The sequence below is a fragment of the Sus scrofa genome, chromosome 10 (genome assembly GCF_054392235.1).
Source record: "Sus scrofa isolate SSC_HxYL_T2T_F1_AM1 chromosome 10, Sscrofa_HxYL_maternal_Yorkshire_Landrace_v2.0, whole genome shotgun sequence".
Lineage (NCBI taxonomy): Eukaryota > Metazoa > Chordata > Mammalia > Artiodactyla > Suidae > Sus > Sus scrofa.
In genome coordinates, this window is record NC_139392.1 from 18699746 (window position 1) to 18721788 (window position 22043).

General features: G+C 43.7%; 1 protein-coding gene across 1 annotated transcript in view; it reads right to left on the bottom strand.

The window, feature by feature from the left end:
• Positions 1-19589, bottom strand: part of LOC146398840 (uncharacterized) — a 334352-nt gene extending 314763 nt beyond the window's left edge. The window contains exons 1-2 of the mRNA XM_084979552.1: positions 19582-19589; positions 19126-19464 (exon numbers count right to left, since the gene is read on the bottom strand). Of these exons, the coding sequence (XP_084835678.1) occupies positions 19126-19464; positions 19582-19589 (347 nt within the window). The remainder of the gene's footprint in view (positions 1-19125; positions 19465-19581) is intronic.
• Positions 19590-22043: the final 2454 nt, after the last annotated feature.

Below are 22043 nucleotides of genomic sequence, written 5' to 3' on the forward strand. Positions count from 1 at the left end.
AGGAATTGTATGGATATTTCAGGGCAAAATGTGATGGATACCCTCTATGGCGGCCGAAGCAGAAGTCCCTGAAGTGCTAGTCATTGTTTGAACCAGAATTTAGGCAAGAAATTAAGCAGCTAAATCCCCCAGATCCCCAGTCTGCTACCATCGCACCCTAATATGACATAAGAGACTCCCGAGGTGCTTCCTAAACCAGGGTCTCCCTCAGGACACTTGGTCGGCCAGGTGCTTCTTGAATAGGCTGCCCTCACCTTTTACCTTTTTGCTATTGCTGCTGACTCGTTCCAGCTTTTAAGAATTCCTCATTACCCAAGAACCTCCTTTCTAGAAAGATCATACAAGTGCTCTCAGGAGCCTACCTGGACCACTGTATTCCTCCAGCTACAATCAGGAGACCAACTGCAGCAGACAAAGAGAAACCTCATGACTATTACGACACCGGCGTGTAGTAAATACCATTGTCTATTGCCTTTGGACTGGAGGAGCAATGAGATCCTGCTGTGTAGCACTGGGAACTATGTCTAGTCACTTATGATGGAGCTTGATAATGGGAGAAAAAAGAATGTATACATGTATGTGTAACTGGGTCACCATGCTGCACAGTAGAAAAAAAAAATGTACTGGGGAAAAAACAGTTGATTACAATTAAGACTACTTGATAAGGAAAAAAAAAGTTAAAAAGTAAATACCATTGAATGGAATAGACTAAATGTAGCCACGTGACTTCGTAAAGAAAATCTCCATAAAAAATGAGAGATGGCCTATTTCGGGCAGGAGGAAATGTCTCAGAAAGAAAGCAGAGCCAGCCTAATTACTATCAGCCTAAGAAAAATTCATTGATGTGCCTTCCTAGGAATAGGTTTTTTAAAATCCAAATAAAAATGAACCTCAGGTATTTATGTATGTGTTATAAATAAGAACCAACTTTATTTTACTTTATTGGGGGGGGGGAATGCTCCCAAGGACCAGACAAAAGAGCTAAATGCCCTGTGACAGCCTCAGTAGCCCCAGAATTGCTTTTATAATCATTCCCCAGGCACCCAGGTAGGCATAATGTCATTTAGTCCTTGAGATTATTCTGTGCAAAGTCTGAAAAATAATGACGAATATTCATCACCAATGTTCTCAGTTGAGAAGAGCAATTAGCAAATTCATAAATTAAGTGCTTGCTTGCTTTTCTTTAGTCAAACATAAACAGTTGTTAATAAAGATACTTTTCTATTTTTTTTTCCTTTTATGGCTTTTTAGAGCTGCACCTGCTGCATGTGGAAGTTCCCATGCTAGGGGGCCAATCAGAGCTTCAGCTGCCAGCCTACACCACAGCCACAGCAACACTAGATCCAAGCCGCACCTGTGACCCACACAGCTCGTGACAATGCCAGATCCTTAACCTACTGAGTGATATGAGGGAGATGGAACCCGCATCCTCATGGATACTAGTTGGGACATAACCTGCTCAACCACGTGGGGAACTCCAAAAGATATTTTTCTTTAACTAAAATTTTTCTCCCAGGAAATAAACAAAGAGATGTTGAATGCCAATATTACTGCTTGAACCTCACATCATTGCATCATGCCAGACACCTAGATTCAGTGGCAGAGTTTCTTGGGATAGTGAGCATTGGTTAATAAGTCAGTGTGACTTGGGGGTGGGGGTGGGGGATTGGGTGGAGAGCCACAGGACTTCCCCCTTGCTCACACGTGGTCCACGCTTTTACTGGAAAGTGCACAGAAGTATAAATGTGTAGGTTGACAAGTTACCATCCCAAGAGCTATCGTGGTGACTTCATAAAGTCTCAAGTCCTGTCTCTAAAACTGGTAGAGGCAAAAGCTGACTAACCCACAATTGAGAAAGAATGAGCATTTCTGGAAGTGAGGTCATTATGCTACCTAAGCACACAGAAAATAATGTACAGAACCAAGATGCCAAGGTACCAAATTATACTGAGATGTCTGCAATGATGTGGGTGGAAATGTTGGCATTATCATGCCTAATATGTTCTCTGTCTGCAGACGGAATTATATGCAATGTTGAATTATAATCAGAATAATGGTTGGCGAGCAAGGAACTACAACAAGGGAAGTGAGTTGGATGCCTTTTTAGAAACATGCCTCAGCCAAAATAGCTTGAGGCAGTGTCCTTCGTAGGAATAATCTTGCCCAATGAGATAGTAAGACTGAAGACAGGAGGAGTGACCTCCCTACGACGGACAGTTTCTGGATGTTCACGGTCCATTAGCCTTCTGTTAAATCTTAGGCAGGACCAGAAATCAATTTATCATTTTAAGGTGACTCACCATCATATCTCTTCTCTAGCTCTGTGATTCATAATATTTAAGGCAGTGAAGATGTTTCCTAGAGGGATAGCTGTCCGTGGTGCTGAACCACTATTAGCAACCCTGAGATCCTGCTGACTCCTAATTAAATTCCTCCCTGGAAGTTTAGGACTATTATTAACACCAGGCCGATCAGAATCAAAGGGAAAGGCACTTTACTTCTTAATAAAAAGTAAAATCCAAATGTTATGCACAAAAACTGTATGGGCAATGTTTAACGCATAAAAATGTCATGAAGATAAAGCTTCAGGAAACGCAAAGAAATATGGAAAAAAATGATGATGAGATTTTAGTCTACACTTTCATCTCATGATAAAGAAATGAGGCAACAAAGAACATATGCAAAAGCCCTAATACACATACATAAAACTGTACAGCAAAGCCTATAACCAGAAAATGGACACTCTGAATTTTTATATGACCAAACCTGGCCACTTTCAGACCACCTGAAAAAATATGAGCAAAGTAAAAAAAAAAGTACAAATGTGGTATAAATGTTATTATAAATGCAGATAATATTCTCTGCTCATAGTGCAATAAAACTAGAAATTACACCATGGGAACTTAAAAACTTTCTCAAATAATTCTTGTGTCAAAAAGAAATCAAAGTAAAGTTTGTAAGATATCTAGAAAATAGTGACAATAAAAGCACCACATATGAAAACTAGAGCAGAATGAAAATAAATATATTAAGTATTCAACAGAAAATACTAAGAGATAAACTACTCCTAGGAAAGCGGAAATAATGCATCAGTAAACATGAAAGCAGAAAGCAATATATTAGAAAACAAAAACATAGAACTGATTAATAAATAAAGAGCTATGTCTTGGCTGAAGAAAGGAAAATGTTTGAATTACAGGAAGGAGGAGATGGTTGGGGCAGAGAAGAGAGAAGGCAGAGAGAGCTCAATAAACAAAGACAGCTGGAGGGGAGTTCCCACTGAGGCTCAGCGGTAAGGAACCCGACTCGTATCTGTGAGGCTGCGGGTTTGATCCCTGGCCTCACTTTGTGGGTTAAGGATCCAGCATTGCCATGAGCTGTGGTGTAAGTTGCAGACACGCCTCTGATCTAGTGTCACTGTGGCTGTGGCGTAGGGCAGCAGCTGTAGCTCTGATTCCACCCACAGCCCGGGAACGTCCATATGCCACGGGTGCAACCTGAAAAGAAAAAGCAAAAACAAACAAACAAAAAAACCCCCAAAAAACCAGCAACAACAACAAAAAGACAAAAGACAGTTGGAGAAGCAAAGCCAAAAGTCAAAAAGAAATGTTCAAATTGCTGACATGTCAGATGACTACAGGTCCCAATGAAATTATTTCCCCTCTGTGGGAAGTCTGAGGGTCAGTTCACTTGTCTGCTCCCCTCTCCACTCTGACACACACACACAGACACACACAGACACACACACACACACTCCATTTCCTTCTCATTCTATACTCATATCATGAATGGTAGACTTATTTCCATTATTGCTTTTGGGGATAGCTTGCATTTCTTGGGCCAAGCAGAATATAGGGGCTTTAGAGACAATTCTGCTAAAAACTCACACCAAAATGTTCAAGTATTCTGCTTATTTTACAAATGAAGAAATTGAAGCTTGTGAAGTTTAAGTTTTCTAAAGTCTCATGGTGAGTATTTCAAACCTAACTCTACCTACTCCAGTCTATTTTTCCTCACGATGCTATACTGCCTCTCCATGGATAGAGCTGGAGAGCACATCGGAATAAAATCTGTACACAGTTGGCAAATAGTTGAGAAAGAAGGCTAAGATTATTAATGAAATCAAGAGCCAAATGATCTCAACACTCTGAAATGACTGGCTGACACCAACCTAAAGAGTTCCCTGAGAGCGAAGTTCAAAATACTGTATTTGGGAGTTGGAAAAAAAAAATAGTTCTACACAAAGAGAAAGAGGAAGATCTGGTCTGATGCAGTTCATCTGAAAAATTCCTCAGTGTTTTAGTGCCTGTAGGCTCCTTATATCAGTCTGTGTCCCAGTAGAAAATGGTGGCACAGAGTTTAATTGAAAAGCATTTAATGAAGGAACTGTTCACAGGGTTAAGGCAGCTAACTAGTAGTGCATCACCCAAGGACTAGCACCATGAATTCTCAACAGGAGCTGAGGTCATCACTAGGACACACCCATTGTTCTTTTGAAAAATGGTTCGGGAGTTCCCCTTGAAGCGCAGCAGAAACAAACCCAACTAGTTTAGTACCCATGAGGATGCGGGGTTGATCCCTGGCCTCGCTCAGCAGGTTAAGGATCTGGTGTTGCCCTGAGCTGTGGTGTAGGTCAAAGACACGGCTTGGATCCTGCATTGCTGTGACTATGGTGTAGGCCAGCTGCTACAGCTCCTATTAGACCCCTAGCCTGGGAACTTCCATATGCTGCAGGTGTGGCCCTTAAAAGAAAAGGTTCAATAGCTTCTTGCTCTTATTCTCAAAACTCCTGCTGGGGACAAAACCAATCCGGAGCTAGAAAGAAGGACTCCCTGAAGGTAGAGGTCAGACACCTAGGATATATCTCACGGAGGACAAAGTAAAGAATTTATCTGTTGGGAAAGCGAAGAGAGAATACCAGTACATTCTCATTACTCTCATTCAACAGAATGACACAGATACTTTTTACGAAGTGAATTTAGTCTCAGGTCTGTTGATATATATTCCCGTCCTCTCTGCAAGGACCAGAAAAAACTCGGAGATCCCATTCTACACGAATGACTCAGAGAAGAAATACACAAGGAGTGCATCCCAAGAAAGCCAGCTGGTATGTCAACCTGACAAAAAGTAGATTCGGGGGGGTAAGAGAGACTCGGGAAAGACAAGTGTGAAGGCTCGTAGTGATCCGTGGTGGCCCAGAAAAGACAGCACACACATACAGGAAAATCACTGGAAAGCAGAACTCTGTTTAATGTAAGCAATAAGTTCCTGCTCTCTAGAACTATCCATCAGTAGAACTCTCACTGGAAGCATGTCTTTATGGAATTCAGTCATAGTCTAGGCTGCCACCAACTGTTGGGGCTGCCGGCAGAAGGGATTCCTGCATTTGGCAGGGCATTTTCCTTACACCCCTGAAATTCAGAGACCTGACGCCAGTACCAAGCACACGAGTCAGTCCTGCTTCAACAAATGCTTGTCCTTCATGCAACAAATGCTTGTCCATCACGGAGGCAAGACCCGAGAGGCTGGTTTCATTCAGCGATCTCCCCTGCTACTGACATGTAGGCATTAAATTATCGATCCAGCCACAGTCTTTGAGTTTTGTCAATTATCAGGAAGGCTAATGGAAAATGACCAAATATGGAAGTGCCTGTTGTAGCTCAGCAGTAATGAGCCTGACTAGTATCCATTAGGATGTGGGTTCAATCCCTGGCCTCACTCAGTGGGTTAAGGATCCAGCATTGCCATGAGCTGTTGTATGGGTTGCAGACATGGCTCGGATCCTGCATTGCTGTGGCTGTGGTGTATGCTGGCAGCTACAGCTCCAGTTGGACCCCTGGCCTGGGAACCTCCATATGCTGCAGGTGAGGCCCTAAAAAGACGAACGAACGAAAGAAAGAAAGAAAGAAAGAAAAAGAAAGGAAAGAGAAAGGAAAGGAAAGAAAGAAAGGCAGTCCATCTTAACTGAATCATCTGGTCATAATTGTTTTTTCTCCATTTAGTGACAACATTTGTCCCAAAATGCTCTTTGAAAAAACTAATTTTTTTTCTTCTTTAATTCATTCCTACATTTAGATGCAACTTTTCCACACATGTTAGGGCTTGATGACCCAGGGATAAATACCTCTTAGAGAAACTGCTGTGTATTGTCTTCCAGGTGTTTTATAATGTTTTTATGCTACTGTGCCCTTAGAATTACCACCTCGATACCGCAGTGCTAAGCGTTTGCTCCATTACACCTCCAATTGTGTAAGGTTAATATGCCTACAAATTTCACTGGGATTGAAATACCTTCAAAAATGTGTGCTCTCTGTTTTTATTCATAAGATATTTTTAGTTCTAAAATTCTTTCCAGGTAAGGTCAAATCCCAGATTCTGAGGCAACACCCCAAAGAGGAATTCTATTATTATAGTCTTATTGTTCTAGTTCAACTGGATTTATCTCGTTTTAACAACAATGAAATGAAGGCAGAAGAGAGTATTTTTTATTTATAGACTTGTATAAACTCCAGAATTCCAAAATTATACCAATTACAGTGGGAAAGACCAACAATTTTAGTGGCACTAAAAATGCTAGAACATGAATTCTAATTTTACCCATTTTTAACTCTTTTTCTTTTTTAGGGCTGCACCTGTTTCCAGGCTAGGGGCTGAATCAGAGCAGCAGCTGCCAGCCACAGCCACAGCCACAGCCACACTGGATCCTTAACCCACTAAGCAAGGCCAGGTAGCGAACCCAAATGCTTATGGATACTAGCTGGGTTCTTAACCTGGTGAGCCATGACAGGAACTCCCCAGAAATTCCACTTTAAAAAAGAAAAGTGTCCCAAAAGTGAAATAAATTCTCCTGTTTGGGTTCAAAAAACCAATAGAAACTTTTATATGGCAGTCCTGAATTAAAAAAAAAAAAAAAAACTCCTTCCCAACTAAGCACCTAATTTCATAAACATAACATCCTGAGAATTGCTAGTGGTTGCAATATACTAGCCACCTAAGGATGTCTGCATCAGGTTAAAACTGACTTGCTTGGCTTTGTCATTTGATTTCATACATTTTGTGTTGCTTATTAAGCCTTCACTAAAACATTCACAGAAAAGGGGAACAAATTTTTCACACTAAAGAAATAAACATAATGACCTTCTTCCTCCCCTAACTACATACACAGATGTGCATGACATTTTTTTGGCCACGCCCACAGCATGCAGAAGTTCCCAGGCTAAGGACTGAACCTACGCCGCAGCAGTGACCCAAGCAGCTGCAGTGACAACACTGGGTCCAGCACCCACTGCACCACAGGAGAACTCCACAATGACACTTTTTTTTTAATGGCCACACCTGTGGTACATGGAAATTCCTGGACCAGGGATTGATTCCAAGCCACAGCTCCGACCTATGCCACAGCTGCAGCAATGCAGGACCCTTTAACCTACTGCACCGGGCTGGGGATCAAACCTGAACTTCTGCAGAGACTTGAGACACTGCTGTCAGATTCTTAACCCACTGTGCCACTTCGGGAACTCCAGAACTTCACCATGACTTTTGTGTGTGTGTGTCTTTTTAGGGCATGGAAGTTCCCAGGCTAGGGGTCGAACTGGAGCTACAGCTGCCAGCCTACACCACAGCCACAGCAACATGGGATCCGAGCCGGGCCTGTGACCTACACCACAGCTCACAGCAATACCAGATCCTCAGCCCACTGAGCGAGGCCAGGGATCGAGCCCACGTCCTCATGGATTCTAGTCAGATTCACTACTGCTGAATCACCACAGGAACTCTAACATTTTTAAAAGATATTTTGACTCCAGTTACTTAATTTCATTTAGACAGATTTTGGTATTTCTTTGAGCTGAAGTTACCATCCCAGGCAACGGTGACATCCTCTCCTAAAACACAGAAATGTTAGAAGTGCCAAAGGCTTTGTCTGAAATCAAAACTTGACACCACTCGACCAGGAAATTGTCTCCAAGGCCAGGAAAAATAGGGCAGGCCTTCTTTATGGGCTGGCATTACTTCCATGTCAAAGACTTAACCTGAGTGGTCTGTGTAAATTAACGTTCTGAGGCCCATTGGCCATCAGAGCCCAATCCGTCTCACACTCATTGCTAGTTCCTGGTCTATTGAAGATGCTCTGAGCATTTTTCCTTTGCAAGTTATTGAGAAAATCTGTCACTTTGAGACACGAAACCTGCCATCTTCAGATGCTCATGATGTTCAGAGAACTCAAAAGACAATGCCTCTCCTCCACATTTTATTTAGTTTTTCCTATCCTGTCCCCACACGCGCATCATCCCCACTGGCCACCTAGCAGAGCCCGAATGTGCTGCTCAGTCTCTCATGCCCAGGGAGTCACAGTCTTTCCTGCCCATCACACTGACGGTGGTTTTAGACATAGGTTCCTCTTGGATCTTTTTTTTTTTTTTTTTTTTTTTTTTGTTGTTGTTGTTGTTGTTGCTCTTTCTTTGGGCCGCTCCTGCGGCATATGGAGGTTCCCAGGCTAGGGGTTGAATCGGAGCTGTAGCCACCGGCCTACACCAGAGCCACAGCAACGTGGGATCCGAGCCGCATCTGCAACCTACACCACAGCTCATGGCAACGCCGGATCGTTAACCCACTGAGCAAGGGCAGGGACTGAACCCGCAACCTCATGGTTCCTAGTCGGATTCGTTAACCACTGCGCCATGACGGGAACTCCCCTCTTGGATCTTGATTCCAGGGTGGATATAGAGGGTTTCTTCCTCTGTTCCACCATTCTATCCCTTCCTAGCTCATGGGAAACAAATAAAATTGAATAAAACAATACATATCCAGCATTCGTGAGTTGTCAGATTTCTTACGGTTGTATGATTATTTAGCCATGATTCTGTGCCGAGCACTCTACAAAGTGCGTTTTAGGTGTTACATAACGTGGTTTAATCCTCTTAACAACTCTAGAAAATAGGTCATGTTATCATCCTCATTTCACAAATGAGAAAACTGAAGCAGAGTGTACTTAGTCATTTTCACATTTCATAAAAAGCAAAGTTACGTCTCTGAAATTCTGGTTCTCATCATCTCCAGGAGGTTCTGTGTGGCACAAGGGGTATAATTAAGTTTGTTCAAAGATCACAGAAATATCAAGGACTCTGTGATAGGCACAGAGACAGCCCCCCAAAGAGTTCCATGTCCTAATTCCCAGCATCGTAAGGGAATACATTTGTGTTGTTTTATGCCATTACATTTGGGATACCTTGTGAGAGTCGTGGCAGAAAACGAAGACAGATGCGTCGTCCTGGGTGGTCAAGGAGAGACAGGAGAGGGTATCTGAACAGAGTGTTTAAGGATGTGTAGCAGCTCTCCATGCAAGGGGTGAATGCGGAGAGCAGCTTCTCAACAGAGGAAGGACAAACACTAAGGCATGACACAGGAGGCAGGTGGAGGGGACAAGGACATCTGGGCAAGGCTGGGCACAGGGCATGAGTTCAGAATGGCAGGGGATGACTCTGGTTGAATCCGATAAGCCAGGGTAAAGAGAGAAGATTTTTATCTTGTAGAAAAGGATAGGTATTAAGAGTGGAGTAACACGAACAAATTTTCACTTTAGAAAGAACACTCTGGTTACTTATTTAATGAATATAGAAAGTGGGCTGCAGGAGGAGCAATATAGAATCTAGGATAAAAACAGTGATTATCTAAGCAAGAAGTGATAAAGACAGGGGGGAAAAAAGCCAAGTTAGAGGACACAACAGATTTGAAAGACATTTAGGAGGTAAATTCACGAGACTGGGTGATTTGGTGTTGATGAGCTTCATGGCTTGAGAGAGAAAGAGGATGTGACTGCTGTTAGTCAAGACAAGGAAAAAAGTAGAGTCTACCTTTGAAAAAAAGGGAAGCTATTTTGCTACAATTTTTTGAACAAATAATAAAGATTATTCCAATTTATCAAGTGCTACTATGTGCCAGGTCTTTATACAGTTAACTCCTGTAATACTCATACGAATGTTATTATAGTTTCCATCTGTTAGATGAAGAAAGTCAGGCTCAGAAAGGTTAGCAATAACTTGTCCACTGTCACCGAGCTGTCAATGCACCGCTCAGCTCTAGCACAGGAGCAGAAATTCTCATTGCAAACCAATATTCTTTCCATCCACTCCACTACTCTGTCATGTTGTTTGAAGTGCTAATGATAAAAGGTGCTTTATGATAAGGTCCAATAGACCATCCAAAATTCAAGTCTGGAAATGAGATCTGAACTGGAGACTTAAAGAAATTAGCGCTCATCAGCACACAGGTTGAGCATGGCTGAAATTGCTCTTTTTAAGAAACTAGGGAGTTTCCGTTGTGGCTCAGTGGTATCCATGGGGACTCAGGTTCGATCCTTGGTCTTGCCCAGCGCTGCTGTGAGCTGTGGCGTAGGTCACAGATGTGGCTCAGATCCTGTGTTGCTGTGGCTGTGGCATAAGCTGCAGCTGCAGCTCCAATGTGACCCCTAGCCTGGGACTTTCCATATGCTGCAGGTGTGGCCCTAAAAAAATAGATACAATTCAAAAAAATTTTAAAAAGACCAAAAAAAAGGAACTAGAACTAGAACTCAGAGAAACCTGGGAGGAGACATTGTTTAGGGGATGAGCCAAAGGAGGTCAGCCAGTGCAAGGAGCCGAGGTGAGCCAGAGCCCCAGGGGGAGGACAAGGTTGACGTTACAGAGCCAAAGGGAAGTGTTGCCCACAGGACACCCTCACGAGTGTGTGCTGGTGAATGTAATTAAGTACAAAATCTTCTCCAGCTAGAAACCCTCTCTTTAAAGATAGAAGGGAAGCAGTTTTTTTACTGAGTAAGCATAACCCAGAATAGGATGCATAGTACGAGCCACCTGCTAAGAGACTGCCAAGACAAAGAAATCTCACCCTTGTATATAATGAGGCAGATACGACCCATTAATGCATGCGCTCCAAATACCAATTACTGTCCTCAATTAAGAGACCTTGACAAGCACAATTTGACAGAGTTCATCCTAACTTTAAACCAACTGTTGGGGTGACCATCTGTGTCCGCTAATTGTCTTTGTACGAAGGAAAAACAAGCTTCTCATATCATCTTGGCCAGGAGGAGAGAGAGACAGCTCTTCCTTGATGTGCAGAGTTCAAGAAATAAAGGAAGGAGGAAGGCGGGGAAGATGCAGGTTTGAAGGAAAGAGTGAAAGAAGGCGATTATATGGACATTTAACTTTCTCTATAGTATCTAGAAAAATGGAGGCAAAAAGATTTGTTCAACAAATATCATTGATAACTCCCTGTAGTCTAGGTACTGGGCTGGGAACTGCCTGTTGGTCACCTAATTTGATTCTTTCCACCACGCAGGCTAGGGTTTTGTTTTTTGTTTCTTCCTTTTTTTCAAGGTTGATGGAAGCATCATTGATTTACAATGTTGGGATCATTTCTGCTGTACAACGAAGAGATTCAGTTAGACAGGTACACACATCCATTCTCTTTCAGATGCTTTTCCCACACAGATGGTCACAGAATACTGGGTGGAGTTTCCTGTGCTCTACAGCAGGTCCCCGTGGGCCAATCATTCCGTTACGAGAGCGTGCATATGCCGGTCCCTAATCCCCCATTTATTCCTCCCTCCTGCCTCTCATCTGTTAAATAAGTATAATAAAATCTCTTACATACTATAATAGTATATATAGGTTATTATTATAACCCATAATAATAGTATATAACCTATTACTAGGTATTTAAAAGATGAGGCTCAGAAATGATATAACTTTCCCAAAGTCACACAGTAAGTAGCAGAGGGCCAGGATTCAAATCCAGATATATTTGATTCCAGAATTTATGATATTTTCACCATTTCATGCCCAGGAAGCTTCTTCAATGATGTCTCTCCCAGGACAAATCAATCAGTCATAGGCATGGAAAATTAGGGCCTGTAGGTGACTAAAGTGGGAAAACGGCCATAACAGGGTAATGTTTTAATATATTCAATATATTAATACATGAATTTTCATATATTTTTAATACATTAAACTAAAAACGTTACTGAGAAAGACTTTGAAATTTAGTGAGTAACCGAAGCAGCTGATCCATCTGGGGTATCGCCAGTCTTCATTGTGTTTGACTGGGTTCTTTTACGACTCTGTGGAGATGGACATTAACTGTAGAAGCCTAACAGTGATCAAATAATTTCTGCCATCGAAATGCAAATTCTGTCCCAAGGAAGTTCAATTGCTTTCCTCCCCCCACTCCCCTTGTGGAAGACTCTAGGCCACTTCTCCCCCCACCCCCTTTTTAAGGTCTGCACCTAGGCATATGCAAGTTCCCAGGCTAGGGGCTGAATGGGAGCTACACCAGTCACAGCCACGCCAGACCCGAGCTGCCTCTGTGACCTACACCACAGCTCACGGCAGTGACGGATGCTTTAACCCTCTGAGCGAGGCCAGGGATGGAACCTGCATCCTCATGGATGCTAGTCAGATTCGTTTCAGCTGCGCCATGATGGGAACTCCCGCTTTCAACATTCTTAAGGATCTATAATTGTGTCTGCTCTTTGGATTGTCCTTTGCACCATGTGTCACAACTTTCTAGTTCTCACATTCATTAATGAGTTAAAAGCTTTGACGAATGCTCATTTTACATTTGTATGAGAATCATGGCTCTACCCTCTTTTAAAATCAAGTCTTTTCATCCTCGGTTGTCCCTACTTTCCAGCTGTCCCATAATACCTCGGACCCAGCCAAGTCATCATTTCTTCCCAGTGTCACAGAAAGTAGGCACTCTGGTGTCAAGTCTTAGCTTGTGTCCCTGGGCAGTAGAAGATGGAACAGAGAAAGTGAGCCTGGCTCACTTCCCCTGGTGACATGGAGAAAGGAAAAGGGAGATGGGGAGTTTCCCTTGTGACACAGCATTTTCTATAAGAATTCATTTCTAAAACATGTTCCTATGCGTAAGGTTAAAACACAGTGTCTTGGAGTTCCCGTCGTGGCCCAGAGGTTAAGGAATCCGACTAGGAACCATGAGGTTGTGGGTTCGATCCCTGGCCTCGCTCAGTGGGTTAAGGATCCGGCATTGCCATGAGCTGTGGTGTAGGTCGCAGACGCGGCTCGGATCCCAAGTTGCTGTGGCTCTGGTGTAGGCCGGTGACTACAGCTCCGATTCGACCCCTAGCCTGGGAACCTCCATATGCCAAGGGAGCAGCCCAAGAAATGGCAAAAAGACAAAAAAAAACCCAAAACCAAAAACAAACAAAAAAACCCCACAGTGTCTTTGGCTCTGTCCCAGAAACTGTTTTGTAGCAACAGTTATTAAGGAATATAGGGTAGGACAGTTGAAGAAAAAGGAATGAGGCAAACACAACAATAGAAAAAGGACATCAACTATGGGAGTTCTTAACTAGGATCCATGAGGATGTGGCTTTGATCCCTGGCCTCGTTCAGTGGGTTATGGGTCCAGCGTTGCCCTGAGCTGTGGTGTGGGTGGCAGACATGGCTCGAATCTGGCCTTGCTTTGGCTGTGGTGTAGGCCAGCAGCTACAGCTCCGATTCAACCCCTAGCCTGAGAACCTTTGTGTCCAGCCCTTAAAAGACAAAAAAAAAAAAAAAAAAAGCCAGAGATCAGCAAGGATCCAAGGCTTCCTTTTGCTCCCTATCAAGGATAACCCAGAAACACACCCAGAATCCCTCCAGAAGGACAGACAGAGCAAAAACCTGAAAGCCAGCGTGACCCAGACAGGATCACCCAAACTGGAGAGATTTTATTACCAGCAATTACTCGGTTTAAAGTTACTGACCCCTGTAAAACATTGATTAGATTAGTTACCTAAACAATAAAGAAGCTATGTTTTTCTTTGTACATCTGAACAGTGTGAGTGTTAAAGTTTTGATCCTGCTACGATGTCTGGAGCAGGTGTTTGGGGTGGGAACATGGACAATCTCTAACATCAAAGGGCCAAGAAAAGGGCCCGGTCCTTCACGGAGAGAAACGCTCCAAGTTCAAGTTACACCCAACATCCTGGCAAACGGTACATGCTCATGCCTCCTTCAACCTGTTGGATTACTTGGTAGCATGGGACTCGCTTACTTTCTATCATAAAATGGTGAGGATTTGGCCTCTGGTTTTGTATATTCATTGCTTTTGCTTATGGCATGTTCAGAGGACCACAGGGAACTTTCACAAATGACTAATCAAGCAATTAAGTTAAATCCAGCAACTAAAATTTCCCTTAAATGAGAACATCTGGGGTCCTCTCTCCAGGAAGGAATTATGCTTGGCACTTCACAAAGCTTTTAGGAAGATTAATAAATTGTTGTTTTCAAAGGTGTTCGAGAACTCTGGCTAATAGTGTCTACACTGCATGTTTTAGACATTAATGAAAGTTTGCATTAATGTGGTATTTACTTTGGACCAAAAAGGGAAAAAGAAAATTAGAGCAGCCCTTTCCAGAGGGGAAAGCTTCCTGCCACATGTGGCTATGGAGCACTTAAAATGTAACTACTGTGACTGAGGAGGTGAATTTTGAGTTGTTCTTAATTTTACCTAATTTAAATTTAAATAGCCACATGTGGCTAGTGGCTACACATTACACAGAGCAGCATTAGAACAATGACAAAATAAAAACAATGAATATTTAAAGACCCTTAATGATAATAACAACTATACGGAGTTCACATTGCAGCTTCATGGAAAGGAACCAGACTAGTAGTATCCATGAGGACGCAGGTTCAATCCCTGGCCCGGATCAGTGGGTTAAGGATATGGCGTTGCCATAAGCTGTAGCATAGGTTGCAGATGAGCCTCTGATCTGGTGTTGCTATGACTGTGGTGTAGGGAGGCAGTTTCGGCTCCAATTCGATCCCTAGCAGGGGAACTTCCATATGCTGCAGGTGCAGCCCTAAAAGGCTAAAACTAAATAAAAGCAAAAATAACAATTATAAGAGCACTTATAAATATTTTGAACCCTTACATAAGAGTTTCCCAAGTTGATTTTGCAAATAATACTTTTCTCTCAGGAAATATTAAGTTTAAAAAAGTGTTCCAACAAAATTACACAATACTTGTCAGAGCCTTTCATGCACATGCTGTGCACACCCAGGAATAGGACATGGTATGCAGGTGTGTTCACAGTATCTTCCAAACATACTCCCAGAATCATTTTTGCTCTCTTAGTACCTGAAACTTGTGTCTGGGCAAACATCTGAAACACAGTTTCAAAAATCCCCGTGTGAAGAAAAGGGACCCAGTAAAATTAAGACCTTGGATGTGCACCATACTGCTTTTGAAATGAGCCTGTGTCCAGACACGGCACTAAGACTTGATGTTATTCACTGTTTTGAGTTGATGCTTTTTTTTAGGGCCACACATGAGGCACATGGAAGTTCCCAGGCTAGGGGTAGAATCAGAGCTGCAGCTGCCTATACCACAACCACAGCAATGCCAGATCCAAGGTGCATCTTCGATCCACACCACAACTCATGGCAACACCAGATCCTTAACTCACTGAGCAAGGCCAGGGATCAAACCTGCACCCCCATGGATACTAGTCAGGTTTGTTTCCACTGAGCCAGGACAGGAACTCCTAATCCATTTTGAATTTATTTTTGTATATGGTACTAGAAAATGTTTTACTTTCGTTTTTTTTGCAAATAGGTCCTCAGTTACATATAGCTGCTCTCAGCTCCACTTATTGAAGAGACTGTCTTTTCTCCATTGCATATTCATACACCCTTTGTCGTAGATTAACTGACTATGAGTACATGGGTTTATTTCTAGGTTTTCTATTCCATTCTATTGATCTACGGGTCTGTTGTTGTGCCAATGTCATACTGTTCGGATTACTGTAGATCTGTATTGTAATCTGAAGTCAGGAAGCATGATACCTTCAGCTCTATTCTTCTTTCTCAAGATTGTTTTGGCTCTTTGAGGTCTTTTGTGTTTCCATACAAATTGCTGATTTATTTTTTTCTAGTTCTTTGAAACAAAAAATGCCATGGATATTCTGACATAGATTGCACTGAATCAGTAGATTGCTTTGAGTATCATGGTCATTTAATTTTCCAATCCATGAACCCTGCATATCTTTCCACTTGTTTCTGCCATGCTCAATTTCTATCATCAGTGACAAACACATCCTTTTCATTCCTACAACACTCCTCTGATGTATTAAAGGAGTAGGGTTTTCCACTCCTGGGCATCTATCCAGAGAAAACCATGACTCAAAAAGACACATGTACTCCAGTGTTCATTGCAGCACTATATACAATAGCCAAGACATGGAAACAACCTAAATGTCCATCAACAGAGGAGTGGATAAAGAAGATGTGGTACATATATACACAATGGAATATGACTCAGCCATTAAGAGGAACGAAATAACAGCATTTGCAGCAACATGGATGGACCTAGAAATTATCATGCTAAGTCAGTCAGACAATGAGACCAACATCAAATGCCATCACTTACAGGTGGAATCTAAAAAAGGATACAATGGACCTCTTCATAGAACAGATACAGACTCACAGGCTTTGAAAAACTTATGGTTTCCAAAGGAGACAGGTTGGGGGGTAGGGGGAAATGCACTGAGGGTTTGGGATGGAAATGTTGTAAAATTTGGTTGTGATGATCGCTGTACAACTATAAATGTAAGAAAATTCACTGAGTAATTTAAAAAATAAAATAAAAGAGTGAGATTTTCAAAATGCTCAAGCTGATAAAAGCAGCCATGGTAGGAGTTCCCGCTGTGGCTCGGCAGTAACAAACCTGACTAGTATCCATGAAGACGTGGGTTTGATCCCTGGCCTTGCTCAGTGGATTAAGGATCTGGCATTGCCATGAGCTGTGGTGTAGGTCACAGATGTGGCTCAGATCCTGCGTTGCTGTGGCTGTGGTGTAGGCTGGCAGCTGAAGCTTCCGTTTGACCTCTAGCCTGGGAACCTCCATATGCTTCAGGTGCAGCCCTAAAAAGCAAAAAAAAAGCAGCCATGGTAACCTGCTGAGGATCTCTGCACAATGGACTATCCCCAGGTCATCAACCAGCATCAATCAAGAAGCAAAGGTAGCGCATCACATAAGCACCATTATGGAGAGAGCTGCACTTAAGACACACAATGAGTTCTGTCTATTGACATTATTGCCTTTGCCCAGAAGGGACTAATGGTTTCTCAGGATGAGGAAACTGTACTAACGTGTAAGATGCCTAAGTGAAGATTAATGGAGATTTTAGTGATATCACTTAGTAATATTCATTTGCTAAATCACAAACGGGTGACTGTAGCCATAAGTACATCAGTGCTTAGAATTCACTGCTATTCTCCAGAACAATGGGATTTGAGACAACCACTCCTATTCACCGCTCAAACAAATCCCAGAGAGTTGCAAAATATGTGGAAGAGAATATACTATTTTCTCTCGATTTGAAACAATAGTTGGCTCTTGACATTTCTACCCTAAGCTTGTTAAAGAACGTCAATTATGAATTATGAATTATCAGTGACACCCTTCATCAAGCATGTAGAGTTCCTAACTAGCCTCCTGTTAGGCTTCCTGCTGAATCTATGAGGCAAGTCACTCAGGGTCACATTGCAACTGTCTTGCTTCCACTTTTCCCCAATTCTCATTATACTCTAAGAAGTATAAACATTTGCTTTATTTGCATTCACTAGATTGAATTTTGCATTAATTGTTCACCCTTCTCTGAGTCTATTCTCTTCACCACAGAGATTTCAAGTTCTTTCCAATGAAGATGTAAACTTCCCCAGTCCATATCTTTGGGCTTGCCCATATGACCTCCTTGGCATATTGAATGGGGATACAATAGTGGTAGCTTGCTAGTTCCGTGCATAAACGTTAAGAGGCCACACGTGTCTTCCCTCTCCCTCCTGGGCTTCTGCCATTGCCACGAGGACATGCTAATCCATGGAGGAGCAGAGACATGCAGAGCAGAGCTGGACCCACTCTTAGCTTAAAGCCAAGAACAGATCAGCTCACCCTGAGCAGCTCACAGATCCTGAGCAAGACAGTTGCGTGAAACCACTGAATTGGGGGGTAGTGTGTTAAACAGCAAAAGCCAACTGGCCAGTCATCAGTTAAGGCTCTGCACTATTCCAGAGATGGATTAGGAGCAGGTCATTCTGACACATGTAAAAAACAAGTTCTCTGCCCTCACAGCAGGTCTTTGCCTTCAACTGAAGGCTTTACTTCACAATTAGATACTTTTGACCAGGAGGAGGTAAGAGATGTCCCAGCCGTCTGACTCCAGCTCAAGTCCTGCCTTATTTCATGTGTCCGGTGGTAGTAAATGCAAACCACGACCAGTGCCAACAGAGAAATCTAGTGAAAGGCTTAGAGTAATTCCTATTAGAGTGTGGGTTTTAGTTCAAATGTTTTTATTTCCCCATATATATTTTTAATTTTTTAAATTTCCAAGAGAAGTTGACCCAAAGAGTCCTTTAAATTTGCAGGTCTCATAAAGGTGCACGGTTGGAAGTGAGTAGTTTTATTTTCTTTGTAAATTCAGAATCCTCAGGGAATCTGATTCACTGGGTCTGGGATGGGGCCCCAGAATCTGCGTTCTTCATGTCCCCCCCTTCTCCTTTTGCCCCATAAAATCAGGATGCTATCAAACTACAGGCCACTATTTGAGAATCTCTGCTTAAGACTGTAGGCTTCTTGGGGACACTTAATGGGTAATTTGAGGTAGTGCTGGATGAACCTATTGCCCTCTGCCACCGTGAATATATTTTCCCATCCCAGAACGACTCCTGTCCTCACAGGGAGGGCTCCCAGAGGTAATTAGGTCTGAGGGAAACAGAAGGATGGGAGAGAGCCCTGGGTAGCAGGGGGTAAAAGACAAAGACCACCTACAGAACCGGTAGGAAGCACTGAACCCATCACTGGCCGTTTATTCTGTGCATCTGCTAAACTGGAAAAGCTCGGTGCTTCTGCACTTCATCCTAACTACTCAGGATCTGAACTCCAGCAATCAGATACCTAAGCGCACTCTCAACTCCTCAGTTCCTAAACAAGCAATCTCCCCTTATCCCACCCAGCCCTGTCACCTCCAAGCTTGCACGTGTCTTGCAGACGCTCCACGGCGGGTGGGCCCCCCACCCCCACCCCCACCCCCACCCCCACCCCCACCCTGCACTCACTCACTTCCGTGCTGGGCTCCAGCGTGTTGTCTCCAGACCGGGCTGGATGGGCGCGAAGGCCACGGAGGCCGCGTTGCTGATGTAGGCGCTCACCTCCTTGGTGAGCTCCTGGAGGCCCTCGGCGCTGTAGCCCGGCGCAGTCCAGCGCGTGTTGTCGCGGGCCAGGTTACCTGCCTCCCGCCCAGGGTGTCGGCCAGCCGCGCTGTGAGTGAGTCTGCGCCTGCGTAGCTCGTGGGTCTGTGCATGCGCAGCAGCTCGTGGGTCTGCACGTCCTTGGACTTTCCCGCCTGAAACGCGCCAGCGCCGGTGGACACGATGAGCACAGTGCAGTTGGCCTGCAGGACTGGACACGGGGACAAGGGGTGAGAGGAAGGGGCGCTGGACTGGCTGGGAAGCCAGCTAGAGCCTTGGGCAATCCCAGACCCCTTTGTAAAGCGGGGAACCCTCCCCAGAAGGTTACAGATTCATGGACCCGTTGGCTGCCCAGTGCAAAGATCCTGCCTCCCAGTTAAACTCTCACCTAGTCCGGTAAAGGAGCTTTTAGTTCCTTGCTCTGGGATGCCAAGTGATCTAACTTGTCTGGGTATCAGAAAACTTGGGCCTTGCCCCAGCCTGAAAGGGGGACAGTAGCTGAGCCTCATTCGAGTTTGGCCTCCAGTGCTTTCAGAATGCATGGTTGGCAAGGGTGAGCAGAACCTAAGGCATTTGATACCGTTCTTCCCCTAGTCCCAGAAATAAAGCCTGAGTTGCCTCTTCCCCCCCCCCCCCCAATAGGGACGCTCCTGGGAAGAGGGGTTACTTTACCTGGGAAGTGCCCGTGATCGTGTCACATGGATGCCACCTTAGGTTTCTTACTGGCAGAGCTCTGGCCAGTTCTTAAACTTCTACAAGCTCCCTTGCTCCATTCTCTCGGTCATCTCACCTTGTTTCCTGATCTCTGGATATTGTTTTGCAACCTGAACTCTGGATGTTGTTTTGTACATGATAGTGAAACCCTGTACCAGACCTTAAATCTTTGTGTTTTGAAGTAAAAGGCTTTTCTTTAACCTCCCAGGTTTCCCTCTAGTCTCAAAAGGCTGACTCAAGAGTTAACGATTAGGAAACATTGTTACAGCGAAAATCTAGTGAAAGCAGCCTCGCTTATGTTATGGCCTGCCTTGACCCACTCAATTATTGCTAATACTTTCTAGTTAGTATTGCACCCCGTCTGGCTTTTCACAAATGATCTCTTCCTTACTTAATTGCTTTCTTTTACTAGTGGTTATTTTCTAGTTACAGTTATATTTCTAGTGGTTTTCTTTTGTAATCGAAACCGTCCCCAACACCCCTTCCCTGTCAGCAGTCTTCATTCCCGAGAAAGGTCAAGGAACGATAACCCCAAAGACAACCATAAACCATCCCCGGACCAACTGACACCGGATTTGATGATTCCGAAATGATCTATAGATGAAAAAGAATACAGACACCTTAATCCATAACCCTGTCTTCTCAGCTAACCCTATAAAACCCCTTGCTGTCACACCCTCTCAAGTCAGGACATAGTTTTGAGGCCTTAGCTTGCTGTGTCCTCCTTTGCCTGCAAAGCAATAAAGCTGTTCTTTCTGTTTCTCCCAAAACTCTGTTTCCGAGACTTAATTGGTGCCGGGATACAGAGGCCACGTTTCGGCTACAGGAGGGACTCAACGAATGCTTTTTGAATGAAGCACCTGCCTGGATCCACGCTCCTGACTGCAACTCTGTGCCCAGCTAACTCTTCTGAATCTGAGCTCCAGCCTGATGAAGTGAGCTGTGCCCACCCTTCATTGATCCATATTGAGGTTCTGAGTCCTCTTCATACCTTCAGCCTCCACTTCTCCCTCTTTTTGCCCTTGTCTGTCCACTAACACTCAGGGATGACACTCTGAGCTTTTTGTTAAATACAGTGTAAAGCTGGAGGAAGATCAAACTCCAGACCAGACCTGTCTATTATAAGACTAGTCTGAATTCTCACAGCGTCAACACATCTTCACAAGGAAGCTGAGGAGCTCCCATTGTGGCTCAGCAGTATCGAACCCAGCTAGCGTCCCTGAGGAGGCAGGTTCGATCCCTGGCCCCCACTCAGTGGGTGAAAGGATCGGGTGTTGCTGTGAGTGGTGGTGGGGGTCACAGATGAGGCTCAGATCCCAAGTTGCTGTGACTGTGGTGTCGACTGGCAGCTATAGCCCCCATTCAACCCCTAGCCTGGAAACTTCCATATGCTCAGGGTACGGCCCTAAAAAAGGAAAAAAAAAGGAAGGGAAGCTGAAAACTGGTTCATGTCTATAAATAAGAACCAACCACCTGTGAATAGACGAAGGCAAAGCAGAATCAAAGACTGTTGACTTCAGAAGTGTCAACAGCCACTGTGCGGCAGCATGTTTACAGTGTTGATCTGAGTCATTTACAGTGATTGACGTGCAGTCTGGAACATGGGGCTGCTGGCAGTTTAACAGAGATCAATCCATAATTCCAGCACACAGCAGAAGTAAAACTCTGCATTGCCATCTGGAACGTGTGTTCACAGGCCGATTAGAAACCAGTTACCTGATGTAATTATACTTCTCCCTTGCCTGTTTTTAAAGAGTTTCACGACATCCCAGAGCATGAAAAAAATTGAAAAAATACTCGAGAGAATGAGGTTCAAGTTTGACCTGCATGTTTAAGGGTTTCTCTCAGACATAGAAGAGGTGTTTATTTGGTTTTGGTTTTGTAGCAGGAATTCTTTATTTAGTGACCCTCCAGCCCTGGGATTCTGTGTTTTTAATGTCACTTAATTTATTTTTTTTATTTTTTTTTATTTTTATGGCTGCACTCACAGCATCTGGAAGTTCCCGGGCCAGGGATTAAATCCGAGCTGCACCTGTGATCTATGAGGCAGCTGCGGCAATACCAGATTCTTTAATC